This window comes from Sander lucioperca, chromosome 2, assembly GCF_008315115.2.
Source record: "Sander lucioperca isolate FBNREF2018 chromosome 2, SLUC_FBN_1.2, whole genome shotgun sequence".
NCBI classification, from domain to species: Eukaryota; Metazoa; Chordata; class Actinopteri; order Perciformes; family Percidae; genus Sander; species Sander lucioperca.
Window position 1 is genome coordinate 42,042,877 of NC_050174.1, and position 19,095 is coordinate 42,061,971.

Below are 19,095 nucleotides of genomic sequence, written 5' to 3' on the forward strand. Positions count from 1 at the left end.
CGCCGCCGGGATTTTCATGATGCAGGGGTTAACACCAGGCAGGCTATGGAGCATGTTAAGGACTCAAAGTCTGGTAAGTCATTTGAAATGAGCGTACACTAACACATGCAAATGTACATATAATTGGTGGAGAGGGATTATAAAATACTCCTGAAAATTGTTTGTACTTCCTCAGGAACATCTGGTGCTGCCATTCAGTTGACAGCAAACTTCTTTCGCATCGTGTCCCGCCCTCAGTGGGTGCTGTATCAGTACCATGTGGACTTCAAACCACCAATGGAGGCTCGTCGCCTGAGATCTGCCCTCCTCTTTCACCATGAGGAAGTACTTGGCTCAGCGCGGAGCTTTGATGGAGCGCTGCTTTTTTTGCCTAACAGATTGCACAACAAGGTAATCTGACACTTCCAATGCTAAACATTTGTTATATGACAAAACTGTTTTTAGCAGCTGTTAATAAATTATTTAGGTGAGAAAAAAATATTGTGCCTAATCACGCTGTTGGATTGTTAGCTATGTTTTGTAATCGAGTCCACAAGTCCCCAGAATCGCTTGGACCCTACTAGACCAGAGTGTACTCTGACCAATTAACCGCGATTGCCATCATTAGGGCCCCATGCTGTCACTTGTAAAGCTAATATCATTGCTCTAGAATGAGATCCTGTAAACCTTTCAAATCTTAACATTGTGACAGATTGTCAGGCTGAGACCGTAAGCATAAGCAAAAAGCTTTTTACAATTTGTCTAAGATTGGATTATTTTGCTCAGCCTTTGCAAAAATATTAATTGTAATTTAATAGGGCTGGACGATTTTGTCTAAAATCATAATCCCGATTAATCGAACAAGTTGCCTCGATTACGATTATTGAACAATTATTTTACATTTTTTTTCTTATACTGTAAATATGTTCACAGTTATTTTTTCTAATGAAAGAGTGCATAATCCTATCTTTGTGATTCTAAAATAAGGAAACAACGCACAGATAGCTATTAATGCTTATTTATTAAATATTTCAAACAACTGAACTGAAATCTACAACAGATTTTACAATGAAATTAAAATGTCTTATAAAGTAATTTAAGTTTTAATGTAAAAAAAAAGTTTCCTAAAAATGTAGAAAATAAATAATAAATGTCCATAAGATTAACGGGAACCTGTGGTTAACTGTCTTTTCGGAGTTGAACTCCACAAGCGTGTCCTGCGGCTCGCCGGCCATCTCACACACACACACACACACACACACACACACACACACGTCCACAGCGCAGCAGGCAGAGACGGGGTCTGTTCTGAGTATAATAAAGCCCCGTCTGTGTTGAGCAAAACACGGACGTGCATTTAATATAGGAAAAGTGCACAAGTATTAGCATCATTTGTTGTTGTATGCGGTCTAGTGACGATGCTATAAAGACCGTTGCCGTGCTTGTGTCGCTCCCTTACCCCTCCTACCAGTCCCTATGGCCACTTGGCCAGTTTGAATGCAAACGGGAAAAAAGATTTTGGAGGAGAGTAGTTCTTAGAACTGCTTAGAAGTGTACTTTTCCTCTAAAAAGTACAAGTACTATCCGATCGGAAAGCACCTATGGTCGCAGACTGGACGGGGCGGGGTCACGTGACTACACACGCGGCGGCCGTAATATGTTTTAAGGGGAAAGTACATTAACACACAGTGGGCTGCCGCGGAAATATTAATAGGATTAAAAGACCGAAATAACCGACTTGGTAAAATTACGTCGGTTATAGGCTCTGAATTTCGGTTACGATTATTTTTCGATTAATAATCCAGCCCTATAATTTAATTTGAAGGTTCTATGGTAACTTTATTTGGATGGAAGGTTTGATTGGTAAATGATTATAAAATGTTCCCTCCAGACAAACGTTGGTTTACTTCCTTGTGCTGCAATGTCTAACCTTGTGTTTAGGAAACTGTGCTCCACAGCGAGACGAGGAACGGAGAGAAGGTTCAGATAACTGTCACCCTGACAAATGAACTGCCACCTACATCTCCAGTGTGCATTCAGTTTTACAACATCATATTCAGAAGGTAAATCTTCCAGTTTCTAGGTCTTTTATAAAACACAGTTAGAACTGAAATATGTAATGCATCAGCCAAGTTAAATGAAACATCCTCCAATAATTGACTTTGCCTGTGATTGGTGTACTTGTAGTTATTAGTGTTGCATTTTTAATATTGGAAGCAAAATCATTACATCTGATTACAATAGCTTAGATACCAATACAATTCACCGCATCATTTTGGATCATCTGATTAATGGTGTTATTTAATTTCTTCAGGATCTTGAGAATTCTCGACATGCAGCAGATAGGACGCAACTACTATAACCCCAAAGATCCACTGAACATCCCACAGCACAGGTATTTTCATTTGCCTCACAATAGTGTATATTTTTCAAAATAAGCTTTTGCCTCTTAATTAAAACTAATGGCAGGGATATACATCAGCACAAGTAAACGCAGCATTTTAAATGACATTACATTGTTCTCACTTCATTACACCAACCTTTTAAATACACTGCATTAGTTATTCACATCCCAGTATGAACACAGTAGAGTCACTCTTTTTCAACTTGGCCTTAATAAAAGTTGTTTTCTAGCGGAGGCTCAATAATTACAGGCTGGCTGCTCTGTTATAATCGTAGTGTGTCTGTTAGAATGCAATACCCCCAAGACTTGTAAATAATGTGAAAAGAAAATCCTGAGACAGTTGATTAATCCACTGCACTTTTAAGCAATACAAACATTGTATATGATTCTGAAAGATAAAACATTACAAGGTAGCCATGCATATTGACTCACTAATAATAAATGCATTAGCATTCAATAGCCGCAGATATCCAAAAATCCACAGCTTGGCACAAACTAACATGAAACTAACAGTAGTCTAGAGTTCACTAGAAACTTAAGTCTGGGTAAAGCAAAATCAGTGATTTCTTGTCTAAAGTTACATGTTAAATACATGTTAGAAAATACTACTGAATTGTCACTAACTTGGAAAAAAACAAAGATTGGGGGGAAAAAAATAAAAAATACTTTGAAAAGACCATAAACTGTTGTACTGAATTGTGGAGTTAAGACCATTAAACTGTTTTTCACCATTTCTGTGTCCAGGATTTTTTGGGCGGCTCCCTCCTGGAGCGAATGGCATCAGTGTCGTTTTGTTCACCTTGTGTTAACGGCCTGAGTTCGCTACGTTCCACAAGCTCTCTTAGCTAGGGTTGGGTATTGTTTGGGTTTTTTCCGATACCGGTGCCTAAACCGATACTTTAAAAAAAAAAAAAAAAAAAAGAAGAAGAAGAGTCAGCGACATTAAATAAGTAGCTTGTTTATTGCTAGGACTATATGGTCAAAATTAAATGATTTATTAATAATGTAATAACAATTTATTTCACCAGTAAATTGCTGTTAAACGACAAAAACAACCGCCAGTTTGGCAGCGCAGGTTTGCTACCCTCATTTTAGAAGTAGAAAATACGATTATCTGTAAGGTTTTTATTTTGAAGAGTTATCGTGGTGGTCCAGGCTAAAAGCAAGTTCAGTTAATGGACAATCTTCAATGCTGGAAACTAAAAAGATCCTGTCTCTACTAGGCTGACCATCTGGCCCGGCTACACCACAACCATTTTGCGGTACGAGTCATCCATTATGCTGTGTACTGACGTAAGCCACAAGGTGTTGCGTAGTGAGACGGTCCTTGACTTTATGGCCAACCTGAGGCAAAAGTGTGGAAATCAACGCTTCCCTGAGATCTGCACCAAGGAGCTTGTTGGACTCATAGTCCTCACCAAGTAGGATCAACATTACACACACACACACACACACACGCACACATTCTTGGATTAATATGCAGAAGTCTTGCAACTTTATAATACAAGCCCAGAAGTGTTTATCAACTATTATTCATCCTCTTACTTCCTCATTTTTTTTAGGTACAACAACAAGACCTACAGGATTGATGATATTGCTTGGGATCACACTCCCAACAACACATTCACGAGGGGAGACAAAGACATTTCCTTTAAGAACTACTACAAGACTGTAGGTGTCATGCACTCAACAGTATTGGTTTTACTAAAACGATAATGGATATCAACTTTCCTGCTTCTACCAATGCACACTGACAGACACACAAATATAGTGAATGTTGCATTGACTCATATTGGCACGTACTCAGTTTGAAGTACAGCATATGGAAGATTTTTGTAGGCTAAATATAGTCAGTAATGCATCTTAATAGTAGCCTTTTTCTCTTTTCTTTTTTCCTATTTTCTGTTTTAAGCAATATAACCTGGACATCACTGATGGGAACCAGGTGCTGCTGGTCAGCCATGTGAAGAAGGCGATGGGTCCTTCTGGAGGTCCTCCTCCTGGCCCTGCCATGCTAATCCCAGAGCTGTGCTACCTTACAGGTTACCATCTAATTTCCCTGTGACTTGCAACATATTGTATTAGGCATGTGTTGGTTCACCTATAGCAATGGTATCGTTTATATTTATAAGGAGGGCATAAGTACTGAAGTGGAAGAATAATGATGGAATAGTTTTCTGATCATAAGACTACAACATAAAAGTGTAGACAGACTCTGAAGTTCTTACCGTGGATTTCCACAGGATGCAGAACGTCTGCGGACCGGCTCCGCTGTGGAACGGCTGCGTGCTCCGCCGTCCGTCAATATCCACCAGGTCCGGATTTGTTGCGTAACGGCTGCGGCCAGCCGACCACGAGATCTTGCGAATTCACGTATGTTCGCGTGATATAACAGGATGTAGTTTCTATAAACAGAACCACAAAACCAACAACAGTTTGTTTCCATCCAGAGGAGTAGAGGGAAAACAACTCTGTGCTGTGTTTCCAAGGTGTAGTGCAGGGAAATATGACCTGCCGTGAGCACAGTGTATTTTATTTTGAAAAGTAACCGGATGTTTTATTTTGTTTCTGTGCTCAACTTTCTGTCCCGCACAATCTGAATTGTGCTGAATTGCTGCGGAGCTCTCCGTCGTCCGTTAAAAATAGAAGCTCTGCATATCTGCTCCGGAGGGCTGCGGACTGACGGAACTGGGACGGAGTAGGGACGCAGACGTTCTGCAGTCAGTGGAAATACACACATTGACTTTAATGGAAACCTAATGACTCCGTCGACGTTCTGGAGACGTTCCGCATCCAGTGGAAATTGCCGGTTATGTGGGTTTTGGCGACAGCAGTTTGTGTCAATATTAATTTTTTTTAAATTCTTTGACAGGCTTGACTGACAAGATGCGAGCTGACTACAACATCATGAAGGACTTGAACACCCACACCAAGTTAGAACCAGAGCAGAGGGAGGTTCGCCTCAACAGATTTGTTTCTAATATACACACGTAGGTGATAATCTGGTGTTTTATCTTTGTACTTGTGCCCAAATGTTTGATTGTCAGAAATACTGCAAGCATCCATGTACCTTAACTAAGATCTGCACAAACTAGACAAACATTGTAGCAGTTCATCACCAGCCTGCTGACCAGGTCTAATCAACACATGGTAGTGTAGATGTGATTTTAAGGCATTGGAAATTCTAATTATTCCTTATTAGCTCCTGCTTGACAGAGAAGCTGTAAACGTCACAGCTACAAATTGTGAAAAGTTAACATTGAACCTGTCACAACCATGGATATATAATCAAACCTAGATACAGTGTTTTAAGAGTTGCTCAGTGGTGCATGAGGCCAGAGAAGTTGAACTTCTGTGTATAAAATTACCCATATGACTGGCGTTGCTTCCGCACTATGGGGCCCATAGCGCAGGCATGCTAGAGAGCGTTGCCGGCGGAGCCGACTACTTCCGGTTTAGCACTCCGAACTGAATTGGGATAAAATAATGTATTCGTTCTAGACTTTTCAAATTTTATCGGACCAGATGGATCAAATTCTGATACTGAAACGAGTCATTTTGTGGCATTTGTAACGCTTGAAAAAATGTATCCACTGATTTACAGATGACCTTTTTTTGCTACGGAAAGTCTTTTGTGCCCTGTGGCATCACATGAGGATACAGAAGTTGTAATTCTACTGTTTGGTCGCTATGTGGAATTGGCTTCAGAGCCCGGCGCACTTCCTGGGGTCCTGGTCACAACTACCTTCTCTGTCTGTTTAGACACTGTCATATATCTAAATATGTATCTTCCCCTAGAAGTTGTCCTCATCTCAGCAGCTTGTGTAATTGGTCTGTTCATGTGCACAGAAGTTAAAATACCAAGTTTTTCTGTCAAGATCTTCAGGCATTAAAATCCCAGGCTTTGGTTTAAATCCTAAACATTATTTCATAGGAATACTGATGCACAGGCGGAGTTGGATAAGTGGGGACTCAACTTTGATAAGCAGCTCCTGCATCTGACTGGCAGAGTCCTCCCAGCGGAGAGGATTTTCCAGGGACCAAAATCGGTAGAACATTCTTGGTTATATTTGTTTTTAATTAAATTGATTTATGATTTAATTGAAAGATTAACATAATTTGTCACCCAGTATGACTACAACCCCAGGGCAGCTGACTGGTCCAAAGAGATGCGTGGGATGCCTCTGATCAGCTCTCCTCCGCTGGAAAACTGGCTCATGCTATACACCCGTCGTAACGGCAACGAAGCCCAGTCCCTCCTGCAGACCCTCAACAGAGTCTCGGGTCCACTTGGTTTCCGCATGCAGAGAGCTGTTATGTGAGTATAAGAACAATGTAACAAAAAACTGTTTCTAACTGGGGCCTGAAAAAGTAAAATGATTTATGATGCTTAGACGGGTACCTGAAATCCTTGAATTTCAAGGTTTTTTGTATTGTATATGTATTTGAGTGTAAAATACATTTAAATGCACTGAGTTGCCAGTTTATCTAATACACTCAGCTAAAACAAATGCAGTCTCATACATAAAGGTAATGTTTAGTTATTGAAACTTCCAACTTTAGGATACTTTTGGATGCTTCAGTTTGTTGAATTGTATTTTAATATAGCCATAGAAGTGTTTATTTATTCTACCCTCATTGATATAAATGGGCTGAACAACAATAGAAACACATTCTAACCTTCATGAGGGTAGGATTCATTGCAGGACTGTATTAGACTGGATTAGTTTAAGCTAGGCGTAGGTAACTAACTGGCAACCTTAGTCAGTTTATTGTTACTTAACTAAGCAATTATGGTTGTTTTTTCTGTCAAATTGCCCAGCCCTGATTGGGTGGTTGTCATTTAATTATTGCAAGCTGTCCTTTTATTCAGGATCGAGTATGAGGATCATCAGGAGTCTCTTGTCAGAGCCCTGCAGCAAAATGTTGGACCCCACACACAGATGGTTAGTGACTCAATGAATCTATGTAAAGTGTATTATATAATGTAAATATTTTCTGTAATTGGCATTCCATAATATTTATAATATATAATGCAGAGATTAGAGCTGCCAATCTTTCTCTATGCCATTCCAATTTTATATATAAACTTAGCACAAAAAGTAAGGAAATTTGTGTTTGGTAGATTATTTCTCTGTGGTAACAATGTTTTTTGGCAATAAATCTTATACTGTTGGAAAGCCTGTTTAGTTCCCTTTCAAATGGTACCCCATTTGTAAGGAACATGCATGCAGTATGTGGGTTGCGCCCATGAAAAATTTGCCAAATCTTCTCTGCCAATGCCAAACCGCTTATTCTGCCATTGACTCGTTGGGTGTTTGGTGGATTGGATGATTGAAGTTTGAAGAAACAAGACATATTGGCATTTTAACAATTTATTCATTTCGCAAACAGGAGCCTCAGTAGCGTGTGGAAGAACCATACACAGCCACAACAGCCTGGCACCCCCTCCTCATGCTGGTCACACACTGCTGTGTGACCAGGCTACGGCATTGATAACTAAGCTTAACGGTGCTGAGACTACTATTTTAGTGATTTATAAGCAACCGGTTTCTTGCAGATTGTCACATTACTGAGAATACAGATATTAAAAGGTAATATATGAAGTCGAAGCTCTCTGGCACCTGTAGGGCAACTAACAAACTTTAGCTGTCTACATGAAGCTCCCAGCTAAGCTCCTGTAACTCAGTCTGCAGTCCTTCCGATTTCCAGCCGCAGCCGGTCACTCCCCCTGTACTAACGTTACTCGCTAGGTAACGGTAGCTCCGTGATCCTAAGACCTCACAATGCCTTGTTTTTCACTCCTAACTTATTGTTCATCAGACGTGACGGGACAAAAGCATTTCGTTTTCACATGCGGGTAGACAAAGGCAAGAAGAGGGAGATTAGCTAATGTTAGCCAACATATTTATAAATCACATTTGAATAATTTCAGCATTCAAATAGTTTTGTTTTTTTACTATTCAAATTGTATTCGATTTCGGAATTTGTTCGAACAGCCCTAGTAGAGATAATACATAAAATGTAGAGTGAGTGTATATATGTAGAATGACACTGAGAATATATGGAATGACGTTTGTCATTTGCAAGGGCAAAGATTGTAGATACAGGCTTTTGTGGGGGGCACTTGTGAGGTGTGTATATTTCTGTATTAACGTTGACCCCTAACCTGTGAGGTTTACTGCATTCAGTCTTCCACAATGAAACCGTGAAAACATTTCTTCGTAAGTAGAATACTATTGAATGTGGCTACAAGTATTATTTTGACCTGTACATGCAATTACCAGGGTGTTAATAATCTCTCATTCAATATTAAGTTTCATTCGATATATTCAAACTTAATTCAGTATATTCGACTATATATTTTCCGACTATCATTGAATAATTTTATACTTCCGTTTTTTTTTTCAAACTTTATATATTATGGATGAACTTTAATGCTTTTGAGACAGATGTGTCATGTCAACAAAGCAGTGCGAGACCTTCCAGTCGTTTCTGTCAGGTGGTGGTGGTCCTCCCCAGCAACAGGAAGGACAAGTACGATAGTGTCAAGAAGTACCTCTGTGTGGACTGCCCCGTTCCCAGCCAGTGTGTGGTTTCCCGTACCATCAGCAAACCTCAGACACTCATGACTGTGGCTACCAAGATTGCTCTGCAGATGGCTTGTAAGATGGGAGGAGAGCTCTGGAGTGTGGAAATCCCTGTAAGTGGCGTGCACACTAATTAGTTTTGACATTAAAGAAATAAAAAATTAAAGGACAAATCCGGCGCAAAACAAACCTAGGGGTTAATTAACAGATGTGTACCCACTAGATCGCTCTCTGGGTCATGTCTTCATGCTAATCGAAATGTGTTTGTAAAAAAAAGTTTAGAAAGATAGCAGCTCCCAAGACGGCGGCCGCCTGTATACGAGAACGCGACTGTCTTTATAATCTATCTTTTTAATAAAATGTCTGTACACTTACAATGTTCTCAATGCTTCTGTAAACATTTAGGGACCCTCATTATGCTACCGTTGAAGTGTGGTGATATTTTGAGCCTTTTTAGTGGTTGTAGAAATATATTGTGTTAAGAATAGAATGTCTTGAACGCCTGGGAATGGCCTCGCTCTCTCCTCTTGTCTGGCATGTGTAAGATAAGACAGTTGCAGAAGGAGCAAATTACTCCTGATAAACATTTGGGACATAATGCACCCAGTATATCTAATAGTGACAGCCAGTCTTGAGGCCAGGAGAAGAGTGATTCCAGGCCGCATATTTCGCTATCTTCACAGGGGACAGAACGTCTGAGCTATGACCAACTGATTAGCGCACAGACACCGTAGCGAAAGGAGGAACCTGGAGAGAATAAAGAGAGGGCAGAGAATAGGACGGGACCAGATTCCCGGACAGACTGTTGGCATTAGGACGAGAAAGAACGTCTTAAAGGGGGTCTGGTCCTTATGCATGGGTACCTGTTTGTCATGATGCATAAGTTGTATTCTGTTTGCAATATCATTTACTAAAGCTTTTTTAAATTTAACTGAGCCAATCCTGAGTATTACTTTCTGGTCTACCAGTCAACGAACACAGAGGTAGCTTGAGAAGTGACCAAGTGGAGTCAGAAAACACTGGCCTTTTGAGCCTGAGCATCGGTCATATTTATTCCTGCATGGTATGAATAGCGATTTTGTTTTTACTTTCCCTGTGCCCCGAATACTAGTGTTGTAAGCTAATCAGCGGTCCGCGCTAGCTTGTTTCAAGCTACAAACCCATTCGATTAGCATGAAAACATGTCCCAGAGAGTGATCGAGTGGGTATGCATCTGTTATTAACCCCTAGGTTAATAACCTTTTTTTTTTTTTTAAGGTGTATTTTGGAGAAACAAAAGTAGTTCTTAAGTGGATTAAACTGAGAGAATGAAACTGGTAGTGTAATGTTCCATTATTCTAATGGTGTCACATTAAAACAGACACTAAACAGGATTTCCCAAGTGGATGAATCCATTTTGGGGTCTGTTTGCAATCTTCACTCCATCTTGTTTTGGGGGCTTTATGTTTGCTTATGTCCCATATTTGAGATGTACAAATGTGACATTTGCTTACTTATAGCTGTACCCATATGTTGCTCATTTAGGTTTCTCCACAGGTCTAAGTTAGTTAAGTGTCCGTCTCACCATCTTTAGCCTTGGACACGGACTATTCATTAGTTTGAGTTTTTGAGTCTGTTCAACGTGAACGTGTTTAACGAGTGAGAAGTAATGAGAAATGCTGGTTTGGAAAGAGCTGGAACACTGTACTGATAATTTGTCCCACTTCTATGTGCAGCTCAAACAACTGATGATTGTGGGCATTGACTGCTACCATGACACCCTTGCTGGGAAAAGGTCCATTGGAGCTCTAGTGGCCAGCCTCAACCAAGGAATGAGCAGGTTAGTTTGACAGTTTCTTCTCAGACTGTACTGTCTACAGTCTGAATTAGGTTGTGCTTGACATCTGCACAGGTTTGCTTACCAATTTTTAAGGGACCTCCCTGTCTTTTGTGCCATAGTACAACCATAAGTTGCATGACATTTCTAAATTCTTTGTCAAGGTGGTTCTCAAAGTGCGTTCTGCAGCACAAAGGCCAGGAAATTATGGACGGACTGAAGATGGCCTTGAGTGGTAATTTGCCTTCAATAGTTCTACAAATGTCTTTTATTGTAATATGTATATGTTAATTCGCTATCAACAATCTTGGCGTAACAGTCATCACTTTGTATTTGTTTTCCAGCTGCACTGAAGGCCTATCTGAAGTTCAACAACTGCCTGCCTTCGCGCATCATTGTGTACCGAGATGGAGTGGGAGACGGCCAGCTGCACAGCGTGGTCAGCTATGAGGTTTCACAGATCATGGACTCCATCAAGTCCATGGGCCACGACTATGTGTGAGTTTTTCATGTCCAAAGTTGTAGGGGGGGGGGGGGAATCAATACAGCATAGTATCACGATATTTTCCGTGGCAATACTGTATTGATACAGACGCAAAGTATCGATCTTTTATTATATATGTGTTGGTCAGTTTGTCTGCTTGACAATCCCATTTTGCAGCAATAAAATTGAAGTGAGATGAAAAAACAGAAATTTATCTTTTTAGATAAAACAGATGTTGAGAGTTTCCTTTTGGGGACATCATTTGAAATTGGGGAAAAAAGGTAATAAATTGCAATATGTTTAAAATCGTAATAATATCGTATCGTGACATAAGTATTGTGGTGATAACGTATCGCGAGGCCTCTGGTGATTCCCACCCCTACAAAGTTAATCACCCGTATTCAACACCTCCATTTGATTTGTGAATGACATTGAGAACAGCACGGGCTGAAACAAGTAATGCCAAGAGCTCTGGGTTGGATGTGGGCCTCTGTACTTCTTTCATATCAATTGCGCGTGAGTGTGCAAGCCTCATTATACTGTAAATTGCCAATTTTTGATGGAGCCTCTCCACTTGCTCATCATAGGCCCAAGCTGAGTGTGGTAGTGGTGAAGAAGCGCATCAGCAGCAGGTTTTTCGCTCACATCAATGGAAAGGTGACCAACCCTCCACCAGGTACCATTGTTGACTCTGAGGTCACCCGTCCAGAGTGGTAAGGTTTATTTTTTTTTTTTTTAAATCTGTTCCTGCATGTTTTTCATTTATTTCTAGTAGTAAAAGTTAACTGTTGCAAGCTTTGTTTGCCAGGTATGACTTCTACATAGTGAGCCAGGCTGTCCGCAGTGGAAGCGTCTCCCCAACCCACTACAACGTTGTGTACGACACCAGTGGACTGAAGCCTGATCATATGCAGCGGCTTACCTACAAGCTGTGTCACATGTACTTCAACTGGCAGGTAGGCTGGCTTTGAAATCAGTGTTAATATGCTTGTTTCCTCCTGCATGGCTGTACTTTCTCCAAAGGTCTGGAAACATTTTGAATAATGTTTGAACTTAACTACAATTGCACTGAAAATTCAGTACAGGAGTGGGAGTTTTTATAGTTGTGCATAAAACAACTAATCAGAGCCAACATCATTTAGTCTGATAATAAAATAGTAAACAGGGTACCTGCAGGGTCTTAAAAGTATTATTCCTAAATTTAATATAAAATAAGGCCTTAAAATTCTTACATTTCATTCACAAATTATTACATTTAATTTAGAAAGGTCTTGTCCTTTCTCATAGGATTAAATCAATATCGTAACGTCATAAATGAATGCTTTGTATGGTTTTACAATTTACTACATTTGGTGTGACTTGGATGTTATACAACAGTACAGGTACTGTTTGTTGGTGTTTTTCTTTACGCTCTTGACCATGGAGTGTGCGCGACACATGAATGTACAGTGGCACTCATAAATTTATGAACCCGTGCTAAAGTTGACTAAAAAGGAATAAAAAAATCATCTTTTGGAAATTGATCTTAATGCCTTAATTAAAAAATATAAATGAGGAAAAATCCAATCTTTAAGGACACCAATTTTCTTTGTGAATGAATAATGTATTGTAAATAAATCTTCTTCCTCAAAATACAGGGGGAATAAGTGAGTACACCCCTATGTTAAATTCCCATAGAGGCAGGCAGATTTTTATTTTTGAAGGCCAGTTATTTCATGGATCCAGGATACTATGCATCCTGATAAAGTTCCCTTGGCCTTTGGAATTAAAACAGCCCCACATCATCACATCCCCTTCACCATACCTAGAGAGTGGCATGGTTTTATTTCAGTTAACCTAATAGCTGGTTTGATTTGCATTGAGAGATGATTTTATGCAAAGTACCCCATGCCAATCTCTAGGTATGGTGAAGGGTATGTGATTATGTGGGGCTATTTTAATTCCAAAGGCTGTTATTCCATAAAAATCTGTCTCTGGAAATTTAACATAGGGGTGTACTTACTTATGCCCCCTGTATTTTAAGGAAGAACATTTATTTATTTACGATACATTATTCATTCACAAAGAAAATTGGTGTCCTTAAAGGTTGGATTTTTCCTCATTTTTTTTTTTTATTCCTCTTTTTAGTCAACTTTAGCATGGGTTCATAAACTTACGAGTGCCACTCTATAATAACGCTGCAACATGTTTTATTATAAATCCATGGACATGGTGAGCAAGTTCAGGCGTGAATCAATCGGTTGTCAGGAAAGAAACCAAAACATCTCGCACCGTGTTAGTAACAAGCTAACGTTAGCTCGTCGGTTAGAATGGGCAAGTGTCAGAAGATCTGGCCAGAGATGGGGACAAGTTGGCAGACGAGGCGGAGGGCAATGGGGCTGAGCTTAGCATGACAAGCGGATCGCTGTGAGAGTCATTTCAGCGCTAACTAAACGGCGGAGCTGAAGACCCGTCTGCAGGTTCCTGATCAGTTTCAACAGCAACGGCGTGAGGGTTGTGTATAAGTATTTATAAGTTTTGTATTTTTAGTTTCATAGCATAGGAGCTCTTCATGTAACAAATATTGATCTTATGTCATTAGAGTACAAACACACCTAACAAAGCTATTGTGAATTAAATATTGTGGAGTGTTACAACAAATTGTTATATTAAATTCAGGTAACGATGGTAAAGAATTATATTCTTGGGCCTAAAATCCACACAGATTTTCCGTTATATGGCTGTGAATTTGGCATAACATTTCATCCTAGGTGGTATTAAAAAGGTCAAAGTCTTAAGTTTAAGTTGAAAAATCCTGGGGGTACCGTGGTAAAGGTGTTTTTTTGGAGTGCTTTTAGAATTGAAATACTCTATTTTCTTTTGTGCTATAGGGGATCATCCGCGTGCCCGCTCCCTGCCAGTACGCCCACAAGTTGGCCTTTCTTGTGGGTCAAAGCATCCACAGGGAGCCCGGTGTGAAACTGGATGACCTCCTCTTCTACTTATAAAAAGACAAGCAATTTGTTCGGCTGTGACTCTTAAGTCACCTTGTGAAAAACCATATGTAAATGTTTATTACATAAGTTCTCTTCAGTTTAAATAATGCAAGTTAGTTTTGCCAAAGAGTGCTAAGAGTTTGTTTGCATTGCTAGCCTCAGAATACCATGTGTATCAAGTTACGCAGTTCAAGTGCTTTGTTTTACACATTGAAGTCAATAAAATTCCCCAGGTCTAAAGCTAGCCCATATGCTAACATGATCAATGATGCACCCTGTCTACTGTTGGAAATACACTTTGAGGTTTGTTAAGTAGATGACATTGTTCAGAGTAAAATGTCACAAGTAACTTTAATTGAGTTAACTCAAGCCGGCCCTGAAATGAGAAATATTTCAGACTACATGTCGTTATTGTATTCACTTATATCTTCATTACCAATATCAGTTTTATGTAGGCTTTTGTCTTTTTGAGTAAGGAAAAAAAATGAGCACAGCTAATTTCTTTTTATAGGTGAACCTGAAATCTTTTTTACCTGTTAATTATACAAGCGAGTCTTCTGGTGATTTGTTGTGACGACTGTCCTCCACAGTGGGGAGTAAAAGGATGCTGAAGTGTCACATTTCTGTTTGTAATAAGGTTGATATTGGTCTACACCTAGGTACTGTTATTGCTGTTAAATGGTTCTAATAAACATTTGTGTGGCATGCCATTTTGTTGAGTTCAAGCACACATGCAAAAATTACAAAATATCAAATTTATTTGGATTTGTTTTTTTTAGAAAAGATTGCACATGCACACCCACACAATAAGTTGTAACCATCAATATAGGCTGATAATTCTTATCATAAAGCTAGCACACAATTGCAGACTTTTAAACAATATGGTCTTCAAGACACCATGGGGAAAGCTTGCACTGTTTGATTATAAAGTTAAATGTACAAAAAAGGCAGTTTGAAAATCAAGTATAAACATTTAAAAACAATTTTACAAATGGACAAAGTACAAAAAGAGCAACAGTCACTCAAAATGAATAGAAGCGATGTCTGAAAACATGGTCCAGAAATAGGAAAAGATGTCCATCAGTTTACTGTACTGTGGGTTAACATGGCTGTTCGGCCGAGAATTGTACAGAAAGTATTACAGAATGTTTTGCATACATTCTTTTTTGGCAGTTTCAGTTCAACTCGTGTTTAGAAAAAATAGGCTAGCTTTTCGAATACATGATGAAATGGAAAACAATGGTGTGAGGAAATAAAGGTGGACTGTTTAATTTCACGCACAAAGACGGGACATCTGCACAATCCTTTTGGGCAGCTTTGACAATACATTGGCTTTCAATTCATCATACATTCACTACTCTACATTAAGGTGTAGATATATATATATATTCATATACAGTACTTGTATCCTGCACCAACCTAACTCGGGACACGCTGAACAGGCATAAATAACCGATTGGCTTGAATAAACATTTTTCAGATCTAATAGATTTTGGGTTAGAAGGGCAGAGGAGGCAGCGTAGAGGTAGCCTTGTGTCTCAATCTTAACTACTGTGAAAACAGTCAAACCTTTAGTCTTCTAGTGAAGCCCAAAAGTGTTGCATGTTATGAATCATATGCAACACTATATCTCACAGATTACCTGTTTTTAATCTGTTTATGTAATATAGTTTTAAATTAGATGTGCATCAGTGTGGCATCAAAAAACAGTGAACTTAAAAGAAAAGTCCCTTCGTTACTTAGCCTTAACAATTAGTATGCAGAGAACATTTTGACTTTTTTTCATTGTTTTCTAAGATTAAAAATAATGTATTGGGCGTTACCATAGACGATGGACATTGTCAACACCTGGAGTCTTGGACTGTAATGTGTAAGCTCTTGTCCTATTGAAATCACGACAGTCACGCAATACAGTACCCTGCACATCACAAGTCAGGATTAACATCTGCAAACAGATTTTACCCACATAAATGAATAGTAGGCATGGAACTGCACGCTCTACTGGGCAAAGTACTAACCATTGTGCGATTATAAGGCAAATACACGGAGGTTGGATCTACTTCCATTCAGGCTGATTTTAATGCAGAGACCCTGTAGTAGGTACGGTATGTGCTTGTTTTTTTTAGATGTCTGACATGTTGGGGGGGGGGAGACTTGTCTCTCACAATTAAGATAGGGCAGATGAGTAGGAGTTAATGCTGCTGATGTGTTACACTACAGTATACTGCGCAGCCAGTCAGCCACGTCGTATTAAAGTACTGCATGCTCTGGGTTCCGTACTGAGCCGTCACATTGCATGCACTCTCAAGGGGCCAGGAGGGAATGTGCTGAAGTAAAGCATGCAAACCTCTTGTACAGTTTATGTGGCTGGCTGTTTGAAATAAGCTCAGGTCGAGGTCTTTACCAGGCCCTATCTCTTTCTTCAGATTCAAAATGGACTTGGAAATGTTTATTTGATGATCCCTCAGTGTTTGAATGACATTCTGTACACAGAGACACTGGTCACGCTCCTTATGTGGTGTTTTAAGTGCCATCAGACTTGATCAGGTGCAACAAGGAGAATGCCCCGGGCCTCGTCTCTGTCTACAGCAAAACATCAGTCAGAGACTTGGAGGTAAGATGCTCGATACTACATCGGCCGACACCACGAGGTCTCGGGATCATAATATGAAATGTTATTGAAAATATGTAGTTGATACTGTTAACAAAATACAAATGTTCTAGTAGACAACAGATGTACAAGAATAAAGCATTTGCTAAGCTCACAAATGCCACCTGTCCACTGTTATATTTATATATATTTTTTTCATTTTCTTTTAACACTACAAGGAAGTGGTTGACACTTTCCAAGTATGTCAAGAAATTATTTTACAGCGCCGAGTCTTTGCAATAGTGTCTTCCCTTTGGAGAGCAGTCCCTTTTTCTTTTTGGAGGAGTACATGTCCGGTGGGGCCCTGATGAGACGGCCGGGCCCCACGGTGGCAGGGCCAGAGCCGGGGATGTGTGGACGCACTGTGGGAGAGCCTGCTCTTCTGGGCGGACCCGATTTTTCCAGTGGAACCTAATGGGAGACCCGTAAGGGACAGTTGAGGGTGTTAAAAAGCCAGCCGTCTCTCACACCTCAGTCCCTACTCCTAAGGCCTTTCTGTCTCAGCTGGGCCACCATAGCTCTGAAGTCTATCTCCCTGGATGTAGTCCTGTGCACTCACTCATAGATATGCTGTACACACTCCCTCCCTCCCTCCCTCCATCCTGCTTCTCCTTTCCTCTGTCATGTAGAAACAGTGTTTGTTTTTTTATGAAGCTGCTAGGAATAGTCTACAACAACACAGAATTTAAGCATGACATTGACTAACTTCCACATCACTGTAAGGTGACAACATTTCCCAACAATGAATATCAAGGGCTGAGCAGTTCCTCTCACATAAACAGATACATTTGCAGTTAGGGAGTGTGGGACATATTTATATCACATTCACTTTCCTTCCCCTTAAATATGTATATAGATATATTTACTGATACAACTGGGTTACAGAGAAACTACTAGTCACTATTCCTTTTCTGTAATCATGAGCTAAAAGGCTCCTTTAAGTTGCACTTTGGGAAGACAGATGGTCAAAGATTCCATTTATATGAGGCTATATTTATGTATACAATATGTGTTTCAACACCAGAACATATCAAAAATCATTCTGCTTCCTTTAGCATTTGATTATACTGAGTTTAAAGCGAGACTGTGGAAGTTTTGAGAGAACAAAAAAACGTTCTGCCACTCGCAAATGAAAAGTTGAATTCTTCAGAAACAAAACGCACCATTGCTCAATTCAATCCTCCGTACACTCCGGGGCTTCGCTGCTACAGCCTTACTCGGTCTGGTGTGACCTGGAGCTTATGGTGGCTAATGTTTGCTAACTTTAGGTCAATATTGCTGTATAGCGGACATTACGGTGTCAGGTTTTCTGACTTCATCACTCTTCTTTACTTGCTACTGTTGCAATAACGTTTTAGCATTTTAGCTAAATGCTAAAAAGTAGTGTAGCAATTCAGCGCTATCCCATAATTGTCATTTGAAGCCACTGTTCAGCAAAAGTTCCATAGTCCCACTTTAAATAAATAACTAATAGTTGGCAATTTAATTGATAGCTCATCTTGGTTCACAAAATCAGTACTGATTTGAAAACCACAATGCAATTTCTTTCTCGTTTAACATTATTCCTTGATTACAAGAAAAAGAGTCCCAAATTTGGCTAGAGCAAAAAAGCCAAATTACATTAGAACGGCTAAAGCAAATGAAAGAATTGTATGCTTTTCTTTGGATTTTGCATAGAATTCGTAGGTTTTCTGGATTTCTTTCTGGGATGCAGTGTGCCATGCTGCACTGAAAGTAGTCGAAATGTTGGTAGCGTTAACTTTAACTGAATGTTTTGAACTGTGGGTAATTGTACAATGGCCTTTTAGCTTACCATGAGTTACAGCAGGAGACTTATTGCAGGAGACGGACATTGTCATGTACAACACTCAGAGAAACAACTGAAGATACCATACTTCTTGTCTAATGCATTGGCTAGGGTTACTATCTCCTACTGACAAACAGTACTGAGTGTTTTGGTGAAACAAAGAGGAATCCTAAAACTACCTAAAAGGAATGTCATATAAAGTATACATGTTTGCATACCAGAAGCTAAGGGTACCCATGTCATCTGCATTAGACGAGGGGAGCGTAATCTTGGTATCCTCAGTTGCTCACTTACGTGACGGAAACAGAGCCTTTAAGGTGTGAAATGAACACTCTTCTTCTGTTTTGCCAAGCGGGTGAGGAAAAGAAATAAAAAAAATATATATGGTGA

At 39.7% G+C, this 19,095-nt stretch overlaps 2 protein-coding genes across 28 annotated transcripts in view; one reads left to right on the plus strand and one right to left on the minus strand.

Moving 5' to 3' along the window:
* Positions 1 to 14,723, plus strand: part of piwil1 (piwi-like RNA-mediated gene silencing 1) — a 23,293-nt gene extending 8,570 nt beyond the window's left edge. For both annotated transcript variants that reach the window (XM_035997929.1, XM_035997931.1), the window contains exons 4-21: positions 1 to 73; positions 176 to 390; positions 1,921 to 2,042; positions 2,294 to 2,374; positions 3,607 to 3,804; positions 3,946 to 4,054; positions 4,296 to 4,425; positions 5,256 to 5,373; positions 6,318 to 6,432; positions 6,514 to 6,701; positions 7,257 to 7,329; positions 8,886 to 9,086; positions 10,689 to 10,792; positions 10,954 to 11,024; positions 11,134 to 11,287; positions 11,861 to 11,986; positions 12,082 to 12,229; positions 14,144 to 14,723. The exon at positions 1 to 73 is cut by the window's left edge and continues 56 nt beyond it. In XM_035997929.1, the coding sequence (XP_035853822.1) occupies positions 1 to 73; positions 176 to 390; positions 1,921 to 2,042; positions 2,294 to 2,374; positions 3,607 to 3,804; positions 3,946 to 4,054; positions 4,296 to 4,425; positions 5,256 to 5,373; positions 6,318 to 6,432; positions 6,514 to 6,701; positions 7,257 to 7,329; positions 8,886 to 9,086; positions 10,689 to 10,792; positions 10,954 to 11,024; positions 11,134 to 11,287; positions 11,861 to 11,986; positions 12,082 to 12,229; positions 14,144 to 14,260 (2,343 nt within the window). In that variant the 3' untranslated portion in view covers positions 14,261 to 14,723. The remainder of the gene's footprint in view (positions 74 to 175; positions 391 to 1,920; positions 2,043 to 2,293; positions 2,375 to 3,606; positions 3,805 to 3,945; positions 4,055 to 4,295; positions 4,426 to 5,255; positions 5,374 to 6,317; positions 6,433 to 6,513; positions 6,702 to 7,256; positions 7,330 to 8,885; positions 9,087 to 10,688; positions 10,793 to 10,953; positions 11,025 to 11,133; positions 11,288 to 11,860; positions 11,987 to 12,081; positions 12,230 to 14,143) is intronic.
* Positions 14,724 to 15,017: 294 nt separating this feature from the next.
* rimbp2 (RIMS binding protein 2) overlaps positions 15,018 to 19,095 on the minus strand; it is a 107,849-nt gene continuing 103,771 nt past the window's right edge. For 25 of the 26 annotated variants that reach the window (XM_035997866.1, XM_035997855.1, XM_035997884.1 and 22 more), the window contains 2 exons: positions 19,000 to 19,044; positions 15,018 to 17,309 (listed from right to left, as the gene is read on the minus strand). In XM_035997866.1, coding sequence (XP_035853759.1) covers positions 19,018 to 19,044 — 27 coding nt within the window. In that variant the 3' untranslated portion in view covers positions 15,018 to 17,309; positions 19,000 to 19,017. Of the gene's footprint in view, positions 17,310 to 18,923; positions 19,045 to 19,095 lie in introns of all 26 variants that reach the window. The other variant, XR_004896419.1, reaches the window with a different exon arrangement.